This window comes from Malurus melanocephalus, unplaced genomic scaffold (genome assembly GCF_030028575.1).
Source record: "Malurus melanocephalus ecotype Western Australia unplaced genomic scaffold, MMel_1.1 scaffold_108, whole genome shotgun sequence".
Lineage (NCBI taxonomy): Eukaryota > Metazoa > Chordata > Aves > Passeriformes > Maluridae > Malurus > Malurus melanocephalus.
Genome location: NW_026623340.1, coordinates 835,836 through 848,176, shown reverse-complemented (window position 1 = coordinate 848,176; position 12,341 = coordinate 835,836). Strand labels below are relative to the sequence as shown.

Genomic DNA, 12,341 nt, shown 5'->3' with positions numbered 1-12,341 from the left:
TGGCCCTTTTGAAGCATTCTCTYTCTCAAGCACAGAYCTGATGGGTGGGACACCTGATGCYTTAGGATTTTAGCTTCTRTATTTTCATGTATCTGTARCCCTGGAATTCTTYAGTGTTTAACTCCAGACTCCACAGACAGTGCTGAGCTCCTGCTCTCCCATTTTTACACAAAACAATTCCTCTGCAGCCCCAAACTCAAGGACACTTCCCTGGGCCAGGCCCCAAGAGATGGAAACGAGGATTTTATCCTCTTAATTTTGCTTTTTATTCTCCTAATTTTGCTTTTTATTCTCTTAATTYTGTCCAGCCTGTTTTATGYAGCWGGATTAGGCATCACATCCCCTCCTGTATCTTGCATGTCCCATTCCTTTCTTCCACTGGAAAGAAAATAAGTGAATAAATGCCACTCCTCTTTCCCCTCTCTAGCATATTTTTCCCATTGGCTAAAACCAGAGTTTCTCAGAGTTTGGGATGTGTAGAATAACTCCCAGCTTGTTGGTTCTTCCATGGAATAGTTTATTCCTTGTCCWTGAGCTGTGTGCTCATCCTGAGCCTGTCAGGATTTTTTTTTAGGATATCTCCAGGGCTGAACTCATCCTGTGTGGATGGATCCTGTCACCCYGTCTGCTTCCCCAGTAAGGCAAACTTTACCATGGAACCCAAACCCCTGGAGATGGAATTGGATTTATTCAGTGCCCTATTTCTGRGGGAATAGGATTTAACAAGGACCTGTTCACAGGACATGGGAACCAGAGTGCCGTCACCTCTGGGAAAACACAGAATTTCAGGCTGCATCCAAAATGGGAAGCAGAAGAGTGGAGCTCTCCCTGCATTCCCAGATTCTAATCTTATTTAAATTCACACATACCTAGCATGCAGTAATGAAACTCCTTCAGATTTAAGGGAAATCTAGATYCAGCCAGTGTGATTAATCTTGTGAATAAAAAGGTTTGGGATTAGATATTCTTTCTGTGTGACACTTCAGCAATCTGCTGTTATAAAAGGCACAGCAGGAGTTAGTCTTGAAGTGTCAGAATAGCTTCTTTAGTGACAAAGCATTTATACATGTAAATTTTCAAAGAAAGTTGGCAACCCTTTTGTGGGTTCAATTTGTACCTGTCACTCACTTGCAGATGCAAATTTGAGTTACTTGCAGCTCTAATTACAGAGCTTGATTGTCATCACAAATCAGGTAGTGAGATGTGAAACTACTGAGGTCTGTGCCATCATTTGTTGTTCAAACATCCAAATGCAAATGTTGTCATCAAAAAGCAAAGTCGGCCAGGGCTTTGCCCTGCTGATAAATATGAATATTACAAATAAGTGCAATATGGAAATAAAAGGAATTTAATGAGTGGGGATGTGTGTGAATAACAAGGAAAGGGGTGAGTGTGTGGTGAAATCAGACCGGTAAAAAGGGAAATAAAAAAGAGATAAAAAGATTGTTTTGTCTTTTGCAACAAAGTATGGCAATAGGAAGAGAGGGGTTTTGTTCGGTTGTTTCTTAGACCCAGCTGCCTTTTGTACCTTCCAAATTTATCTTCTCTAAAGAATCCTAGTTCTTTTATTTTTGGTGAGAGCTTTCTAATTTTCAAATGAAAGAAGATGATTTTATAAAATTATTCATCAGATAACTATTGTGCTGTAACTTTCTGTTTTGTCATTCTGTTTATTTATATTCATCTACAGGGAAAGTTATATTTTAATCTCAAGAATTTGATTTTTCTTCACAGAATATGTTGAGGTGTAATGCTGGTTAATTACAGCCTAATTACAGCCTTTCATTAATTTCTTTAAAATTAAAAACAGGAGATAGGTACAACATGTTACTGTGTCTCTGCTAACGTCTGCTAGACTGAGTATTTTTAGCTGGAGAATCTGTTGYACAGAAATGATGGTAGAAATAACAAAGAATTGATTATTTTATATTTGGAGCTGAGGATAGGGCCTAAAAAGCTGAGGTAGTTTCACAGATCTTCAATGCTTAATTAAGAAATGGGCTAATGAAGAAGAAATAGCAATAGCTGTTTGGAGGCACCTAGATAAGTTTAAAGATAAACATGTAATATCATATTCCACAGTGTTGCAACCCACTTGGTGAATTTTTCTTCATGTGAGCAGTGAGCCTCAGCCTCATCCCTTCCCCTTTTCACTGAGCAGACACCTTACCTTAAAGAGTAATTATWACTATGGTGATTTCTAAATTACTGGATCCATGGAGCCTACTTAACCTAACGTRAAAGGTCCTTTTCTCCTTGCCCAATTTTCTCATTACTGCAGKAGAACATTCTGGCCTGAACAATGGCTGTATACAGGAGCCCTGATTTATTAAGTTTAGAGGATTTTACACCATTGTTTTACAAAATGGTGTCAACTTGCAGCACGACTCTCTGTGGTGATGAATGCATTTCCCAGGCCAAAGAGATGGTGACATTCAGAGMTCCTGTGCCTCCCACACCCCTGCGGTCCAAAAGGCCACGGATAATTTCTGCCGAATCAAGCCCGTAAAGAGGGAATTTTTAATCAGCTTTAGTGTATTTGGGAGCTAAAGTACCTTAGTCCTTCATCAAAGGGAATGATAAAAACCAGAATTAATGTGGCTGGATTTAATTATTTCTGAGTGCATAATTACTCTTTAGCTAACTGGACAGGAGGTGTATTTCTCATATTTTTGAGCAAAGGAAAGGAATCTGCAGGCAAGCAGTAGTCACTGTCAAGATCTAAAAATGCATCATGATAACTCCTTAGCATTGATTGCAATACAAATAGAATAAATATTTGAATAATAATTTAAATAATGTAAGAACTATTTTTAAATTAAACTAGTATAGGCTTCGTTAGGAATGCCTGTGCACAGAGCATTTCTTTGGCTTTTGTAGCAAGACTRTTCCTTGCCTTTAGGAAACATAAAATGCAGTAATCACTTTTCCCCCTTTTTAAAGTGACTTAGGGGTCTAATTTCCCATTAGCATTAATGAGAGTTATGGGTATGCACCAACATGAGACTAAATGAGACTAAACCTTAGAGAGCCTTTTGATAAGTAAATCATCTTTGCATCAGCATTTTAGAGGCTTTAGTATCCTCTTTTYCCCCCATTAGTTATGGTACCTGATCACTTTGTTGATATTTAATATTTATTACATAAACTTTAGCTGAAATTCAGCCTGACACAGCAAGGCAGAGTTATCTGTTCGAAGGCTTGTGCCTTAAACACAGAAAAATGCTCTTTTTGTGATGGATGCCCATTTTTGAAAGTGAAATGCTCAAGAAATAAGATTAATTGGGCCTTCACAAAARGTGAAGAGAAGGCTACAGCAGAACAACAGTGAAAAGTAACTGGGGACAAAAGACTTTTGGCAATCATAATTCTGTACAATATTCTTTTTTTTTGTTTCATCAGCTCATAGCCCATTATGTCTTAGTAGCAATATTCTTAAAATTAGTTTCTGCTACCTGAAAAGAATATTAAAATGATGGAAGAACCYTAAAAGATCGTATATTGAATAAACAGTCAGTGCTAAAGAAATAAACCTAGTTGAGGGATATGTTTAGTTTACAAAATCATAAACTATCTGTAGAATATTAATTGAAAGCTGCAGAAAGTATCTGAAAATTATACACCAACTAAGCAATTTTAGTTCTGATTTATTTTTACTTAAAAAGGCTACTGCTGCTACATTTTGTAGGTTCTTGCCATAAGATTTTTATTCTGTTTATCTGCTTGTGATTTCAGCSTGTTTTCCTGTGTGAGGACTCAAAACATCAATCTTTCTTTATGATCATACAGACACAGCGAGGCTGTTAGTCAGAGTAATCAGTTATCTGGAGAATCAGAAGCAAAAGCCATTTCTTACTGATTTCAGAATGAGAGTTATTGCTGAAAGGGGCGGAATTCTAATCCAGAGCTCCTCTTAATATGACTTTCATGACTTCAGAAAGTGTTTTCTGCCTCTGTATGTGAAACAAGGAGCACATTTCACTCAGAGCTCTGCTTCTCTCAGAGTACTCCAGGCTGGACCCCTTGATGTTGCCCTTTAAGATGATGGGTCTTGAGCTGATGCTTCTTTTAGAAGAAGTAGATATAAATAAGTATATATAAAAGATAGTTCTTTTATATTTTTTTAAATATAAAATATATAAATTAAGCTTCACAGCACCCCTGTGTWTTTTAGATAAAATATAATGAGTTTGATGCCTTCTACATCAGGACCAAACTCTGCTTTGCTTCCATAGACTGAGGGCATTACAAATCCAGGATGCAGGGAGAAGATGGACTGAATGTTGTCCTTTTGCMGACTGGAGTGAACCTGTGGGAGAAATAATCTCTCATTTCTTTCTCAGCCCTTGTGAGTGGTGCCTGGTGGCTCTGCCACGTGTGTCTGCAGGGACAGCTCCTCCTGCTCCTCCTGCTTGAGGGATGTGGCGAGCGGAGCCCTCGCCTTGTGAAACAGATCCGTGGCTATATTAAAAAAGCATGTTTAATTTATGACAGCTTCAAAATAGGTCAGCCCCTCTGCAAAAAGGAATTGTCAAGCGCAGGAACAGGCTGCCCAGGGAAGTGGTTGAGTCACCATCCCTGGAGGGATTGAAAAGAYGTGTGAGTGTGGCTCCTGGGGAYGTGGCTYWGTGGCCAACTTGGCAGAGCTGGGTTAATGGCTGGACCAGATCTCAAGGGTCTTTTSCAACCTAAACAATTCTATGATTATAAGGAAGATGGTAGAATTTCTTTTAAAATGTGTTTAGAGGACCTCATAACTGTATAAACATTAAAATCCTCCAGATGCTTTTTAAAGCTAGCCCTGTTTATGGTTCACCATATTGTAAAATCAGAATTAGCATGGGATCACACATTTACACTGAGATGGTTGATGCACTTTGTAATTGAACTTGAGATCTGGAAYCATGATCTACCCAAAATACCTCCCAAAGGCCAGCTATTAAAAAATGTAACATGCATTATCTTAGTTTGATCTAGAAAATAAATTGTCCAACCCTGTGCAAGTTATTTGGAGAAATGTGCATTATTTGCCTTTCCAGATGCTGCTTTGCTCCTTTCTGGTGACTTTGAAAATGTAAAATATAAAAAGTCACTAAGAATGTTTGTGTATATATAGAAATATGTATATTTTTGCCTGTGTCTGGATCTCCATTCTTAAACACATGGCTCTTAAAATTGCTAAATTCACTCTTCCTGTTCTCTGTGCTGAAAACCCATCATGAAATTATTGTCATTCTTTACACAGAGTTTTGATTTTTTAAATTTTGTCCTTTTAGAAGTAAAGTTTTTATGGTATGAAGATGCTGGGCAGAGACATTTGAATGTGTGTGTTTGGATCAGGGAATATTATCCAAATATTGCAAAGATTATATCCATGGCTTATAGTAGGAACAACTTGCATCACCAAGGCTTTCTGCTGAACAGAGTGAGTGTTGCAGGTGTGGCTATGAAAATGCTCGTGTTTTATTTATGATGTAAATTCTAGTGTTCTGTATTTAGAATGAGGTAAAAAGTATACTCCTGACTGATGCAGGAATCAAGGTATTGAGCTTTGGTTTTCAATAATATGGTCCAGTTCCTGCACTCGCAGTTGAAGTCTTATGGTACTCTCATGGGGTTTTTTTTTTTTGTTTCTTAAATCCATGCACCTGGTAAAAACATTTTATGATTTTTTTTTAAAAAATGCATCACTTAAATACATGGTATTCTGCCTATAAATGATAAGTTTAATGCTGAATTACTAATATCGTGTAAAATAACAGAGACAGAGAGCTTTTTAAATACAAATGTTTTAATATTCCACAGTRCTTAGATTTAATGCATGTCTCTTGCCTACATCTACTGCAAATATCAACACATACTGTTCATCTCTTTTTTKTTGTTGTTGTTTTTGTCTATTGCTATTTTATGCATGAGGAAGTTCTTGTTTTCTACTCTGTGCTTGGCTGGCTTTTTCTTTTTTTTTGTTACTTGGTCCTGTGTTCGCACTGATTGCTTTTTCGCATGCAAATTGCAGAATGTCATGGAAATGAGAGAGCTCTGAAAAAAAAAAAAAAGGAAAGATAATGCTGAGTTCCAACTGTCTTTTGTTTGTGCRTAAGTGTGTAAAATATATGACGTGGAAATATTTTCAGAATGGCCTTTGACTTTCCTTCTGGTGTATATTTTTATTGCTYAGTAAAGGAGAGGGCATTTTTCCCATAGCAAAATATGATTAATCTGTTAATACTTGTTAATAATACAAATGTTGGGCATGAAAGACTTTTGTCTCATCATCCTTTTATGGAGATGARGAATTATGAACCTGGATGTCTTGCCCAAGCTAAAATTTTAATCCAATTCAACTTTTTTGGAAACCCTGGCCCCATTGAAATCAACGGCAAAAGTCATTGTCTTCAGTTGGTCTGGGATTTCACTCTTGTTTCTGGTTTACATATGGATTTTCWTGTTTCATTACAAATATCTCAGCAGGTAGTCAAAGGTTCCAAGGGTATCTGCAGTTTTGTTTAAAAGAGAATGTGATGAATGTGTTGAAAAAAGCAAAACAAATAAATTAAACCTGTGCTTATCTCTATAAAGCATGAGCTTAAATGGTTGAATTTAGAAATRTGAATTAACATTTGACAGAAAATACTGTTTTAACCAACTGTCAAGACCTTTATTAACCACCTTATTGCATCAAATGCAAGTGGTAATTTGGCAGTTCTTGTCTCCACTATTCCTAATAACAGCAACAGGAAAAAAACTAATTAAATGAAGTGGATAAATACAGTTTTATGGTGGGGTATGCTTTTAGTAAACAAGCTTTGATTCTTCATTTATGAACAATAAAGCACTGGGCACTCTCTCATTCTTGTGCTAGATGTTTCTAATAGCCATACCCCCTAGGGAAGGCTTTGCTGTTATGTTTGAAGAACTTCATGAAAAATGGGTTGTTATAAACTAAGATTTCCCTCCCTGCAAATGTTTTTCTTGAAACTTCCGTGGGAATTTAATATTCGCTGTTTTTTTCCTCAGTCTTGTATATTCTTGAATTGTCTTTTTTCCTCCATTTTCTCCGTTCTTAATCCTAGGTCCCCTTACAAAGAAACAGACAGATGATTTAGGTGATAATGACGGTGCTGAAGATGAAGGTATTTTTTGCCGCCAAACTGATTTGCATGACAAGGATCCCTGAAAATCTTTTTTCTCCCCTCTTTTTTTGACTTCTTGTCTTCTTTTGAAGAGTTTTTTTTTTTGTTTTTTTAATTCCCATTTTTGATGTGTTTTGTCTTCTTGCTTGTTGTTATACATATATATTTTTAATTTTTTAAAAGAAAGAATGTTGTTAAGTTCTACGTTTTGATACAAAACAGTAACAATATTTAAAAAGGAGGGTTTTTGTTTTCTTGAAATGGACTTTTGATATGTTGCATCCCACCTTTTGACTGAATTTTGTCCATACTATTTAAACTAACACTCTTTTAAAGTTTCTCTGTACACCTTTTTGCATGTTTTCTAACCCTATGTATTTCACCAAGTACAAAGATGTTTCTTTTTTTTTTTTTTTCACTGACTGATCTCAGTTTGATAAACATAAAAAAAAATGTTGTGTTTATAGAGGGAAAAATACAGAAAATTCTTTAAAAGTGTCTCTTAAGCAACTGAATTTCCCCAAATGCCAACCCTTCTGCATTTATACTGCCATKAAAAAAATATAAATAAATGAAAGGCTACCCCACCTCCCTCCAGAAGGGAGGCAGCTTTGCCTGTTGGTGAAGCTCTGTGGAGCTAAATTAAAGCTAAAACAACGTGATCTCTGCTGTTTTCTGCAAGCCTGCAAAGATGCTGATCYGCTTGAGCTGACCCTTAGAAAACCCTATTACCAAGTAAAATCAAAAGTTTGAAATGTCAAGCATATTATTCTGTTCATAAATTACGTCTGCTGATCATGAAGCTATGCAGATTTGATATTTTTTCAGGGCTATGAAAATGGTAACAAGGGGCTCTTTTCCTGAGCAGTCTCATCCCTTCAAGTAGATGTGCTTCAGGATTTTGAATCTTAAACACAAATTTTGTGTTTTATGGTCAATGAATAAAACAAATTACCATAAAGGATTGGTAGAGTGGCTGCTTCCTTCTCTGTTAATATTTGGGGGGAGTTGGCCAGATACTGAGATGAAGCTTAAGCTGTAAATTGAAAGGCCCTTAATTAGAAAGTTTTCACCACACAGAACATCAACTATTTAACTTACACAGAAACATGAAGTCTTTACCACAAAAGATGAAAAAGGCAAATATGAGCATTGAACTTCTTACCCAATGATTGAACACAGATTTTCTGACAACTTTATGTCTGGTTTACGACCCTCTACTCTGTATGTTAAGTATATGAATGAAAGCCCACCAGTTGGCCCAAAATTTGCAAGATTTGATGATTCTGATAAATTGAAAATCTCCTTTGGAAGCTCTCATGTCAGGTTTAACCCAGCAGGCAGCTAAACAACACAGAGCCAGTCACTCACTCCTCCACAGCTGGCTGGGGGAAAGAACTGGGGAAAAAAATATAAAATTATTATTGAGATAAAGACAGATTAATATGACAGGAATGAAATAATAGCARTAATAGTGATTAAAAAATGAGAATGTGCCAAACATGTGGTGCACAGAGCAATTGCTCACAGCCCCTGGGCAGTGACCCCCGGCCAGTTTGCCTCTAGTTCATGTGCTGAACATGATGTTTAGGGTATGGAATATCTGGGGTGTCCCTTTGACCTGCTGGGCTCAGCTGTCCTGGCTCTGTCCCCTCCTGACCTCTTCTGCCCCCATTCCACTCCCTGGTGGGGTGAGGAGCTGAAAAGTCTCTGGTTTAGTGTGAGCACAGCTCAGCAACAACAAAAATMACTGTGCTATCAACACTATTCTCATCCTAAATGCAAAAATTAACTCTATCCCAGCTGAAATCAGGGCACACATTATTCAGAGCTGATTATGGCAATTCAGATCCTCCCAGCTTTATGGGAGGACATTTTACACCARTCTATGACAGAATGCTGCCAGGGACATTCTTGTGAGTTCTCAAAATCCTGTGACAGTGAATTAGCCATTGCAAAAATTACTCTCTCTTGTTTCAACAATATGTTTTAAGAAACAATTTGAAATTTGGGCTATTCACACAGTGGGCCTTAACTGCTCTCCTAAATTGCYGTGTGTTTGCCAAGACAGATGCCAGTGGCATCAGGTTTGTTGAGCCCTTCTCTGCTTACCCAGACTTTAAAGAGACTTCCCAGATTGCTGGAATTCAGCAGAGAGTGCTTGCTGTCAGAAAGTGCTTTAGTGGGTAGGATCAGATGAGAGGAGGGATCTCAGTCTTCTGAGAACAAGTGTCCATGTCAGAGAAAACCTGTCTCCCACTCTGACAATCGCAGGAGGGAGAAGAAGGGCTGTAAGAACACAGCAGTCAAACTAGAGGGGAAGAAGCACATTTACAACACTAATAAATCTCTGTAATTTATAGGACTGGGATTAATTTTCTCTGGCRTACAAGTGACAGTTTTGTTCTCCTTTCCATGCCAATAGAAGAGTGCAGGCAGTAATTAGAATTTTACTGCTTCCGAGAGGCRCAGAGAGACAGGGAAAATTTAAATTTTTATGATCACTAGACACTCAAGACTGCTGGGATGTCTGCTGGGTTGATAGAAACCCTGTCTGCTGAGACCCTGCATTTCCCAGGGGAGGAGCAGGATCAGATGTCCTGCATTTTTGTGAACCTCCTTTTCTGTATGAGAACTCTAGCACTTGTTGCATGTGCAGAACTGAAGAGTTCACAAACTTACCATGTGTATTTGGGTATGAATAGCAGGAAAGAGAGAAGCAAAGCAAAAGTTCACCTTAGCAGTCTAGTTTTCTGCCAACCTGTCCATCCATGCTTTCACTTTTTGTAGTATGGTAGATTTTAGGCAGTGTAAAATTCTACAAATTAATAACTGAGGAAAAAACAAATAAATGCTAAACTGAATTAATGATGAAATTGGAATATTAGGGAGATTGGGCTATACACAGTGCAAGACAACTCTGTCATACAACCACAGAATGCAAGATATTTTAACAATGCCAAGATGGTCTCTATATTAAAAAAAATCCATAGATCTCCTGTCTATTTATTGTATTATATCCTTCTGAAGAAAGATCTTCCACAGCAAGAAGAAAGATCTTCTTGTATCAAATGCCTGGAGAGAATTTTTTGTTGTGCCACTCAGACATCTGAGTTYGATTAGAAAATCTCATTTTAAAGAATTATTCAGGAATCCCACTGCCCTCAGCTGCTGCATGTCACTACCACAGCATTGTGGTCCAAACCTTGCCAGCACAAAMACTGGAATCAGTAATCAAACTTGGACCTCTGGTATGTGCTGCAACCAGTGGACCAGGCTTAATTGGATCATTTTTCATTTTTGTTTTCAAAAGACCCAGAGGCAGTAGTGCACATTACCAGCTAATGATCTGCAAATTTGCTGTTTAAAAAACGAAGGTGTTTTCAAATTCCATGAGTGTGAAACGTGTGAAAAGTCAGAAACAATATAAATGCCTTTTTTTCCCCCGAGTTTGGACTCATTCGTGTTTCCATTTAACTCTTTCATGCCTACACTTCTATTGCTCACCTGTTATTAGTAAGTATTGAGTGACTGGAGCAGGCACCAAAAATGAGAGTGGGAAAATCACTTGCAAGCAGAGAGCACTGGGAGCTTTCCCTTTTTGTAGCAATGGTGGATTTGCCTATTTGCTGACCTGCAGGTGTGCAATATCCAGTGTAGGTGCAACATTTGGCTTCAAATTGCTCAGCAGCTACACAAAGTGTACCTTCCCCAGTCTGGAAACAAGGCTTAGTTTGAAAAGTAAAATATTTTAACCTTAGTGTCTTGKCTTAGTCTTAAGTTTGGTAAGRTAATAGGTTAACTTTAATTTGGCTATAGCAAAATCCAGCTAAATTTATGCATTCTTAGTTCCTGTCCACAGAAATCCTCAGCATGGCTTAAAATATGGCAACACAAGCCATTACCCAGCCAATGTACTCTGGGATCAGAGCTGGACCTCTAAGTAGTTAGTGTTGTATGAAATATCCATGAAGGATTGCTCACAAATGAATTCTCATCCTCTGCTCCACCATACACACCTTGCTGGAACATCAATCTGTCAGTCTTAAATCCTTATTTAGTCCCCAGTGTGGTTGGAGCATCTCTCAGTTTTTAATGCATTCAGCCTCACAGCATCCCYCTGCAGTACAGGAATGCTGCTATTCCATTTTTAGAAAGGAAGAATACAGAAGCCAGGTCTGAGGAATGCAGACACCATGTCTGRTGCTGAGAGTGGATGTCTCACAAGTGGGGTCTGCTCTGTAGCTGATGGATGCTTCTGCTCTTCCCTCCTCCCTTCCAATTTCTCCTGTGGAAAAGGAGACAGATTAGGAGCAGATGTTGCTGTTTGCTCWCAGGCTGTAACTGCGATGATTCTGATAATTTAGTCTGGTGCTCTGTCTCGTGTGGGCTATTGCACTTCATTGGCTGAAGGAAGCTCTTGGTCCAGGGCATGTTTTAAAACAAAAAAAACAAAAATCCACTCATTTTTTAAGTTGCTGCATTCATCTCCAAATCCCTTCTTATGCTGAACAGCTCGTAGCACCATTGGCACAAAGGATCCCATTTCTGGATTGAGGATCTCCAAAACCCAGTGTCACTCCATTAGTGTTATAATTGTCTGGGTTGCCCAATTTAGCATTTCATGCCTTCAGCTGCCGTGGTGAGAAAGGGGAGCAGCTTTCCTTCCGTCCAGCACTGGTTGAGCATCTTCAGAATTGGGAGATCAGCAAACAGCAGAACACATTCATCTGCCCTGCAAAGCCACGTGCTCCAGCCCTAATTAGAGCCCTTAATGAGTGCCAGCCATTTCTCACCACTTTGGGTGAGCTTGTTGACTGGTGCACGTAGCCAAATTCAGGATTGCTGTTCCTCCTGTCACCCATTCGTGTAGTTCTGTGATTTCCACTCCCAAGCACAGCTCCTGATGTCACTTGCACATTAAATTSTGCTGATTATATTTTCCCTTTGCACACAGGCACTCAGTTCAAATTGTGTCAGATTTTTGTGGTGATGTTATTAATACTTGAAAACATGCACAATAAAATTCTGACAGACCTTTAATTTAAGTACCTCTTTAGGGCTTCATTTTACTTTCAGCCCTGCCAAGCATTGCTTGTTCAGTGAAGAGTCTGTCAGCTTTTGCATTTCTAACCATCATMTTTTAATAATTTAAAATGACTGCCTACCTGGCTATTGAGGTCCTATTCTAATGGGAATCTGCTCCAG

At 38.3% G+C, this 12,341-nt stretch overlaps 1 protein-coding gene across 1 annotated transcript in view; it reads left to right on the top strand.

Annotated features, from left to right (window-relative positions):
- NLGN1 (neuroligin 1) overlaps nt 1-12,341 on the top strand; it is a 281,018-nt gene that overhangs the window by 86,990 nt on the left and 181,687 nt on the right. Inside the window, exon 2 of the mRNA XM_057369384.1 lies at nt 7,074-7,133. Within this exon, the coding sequence (XP_057225367.1) occupies nt 7,074-7,133 (60 nt within the window). The remainder of the gene's footprint in view (nt 1-7,073; nt 7,134-12,341) is intronic.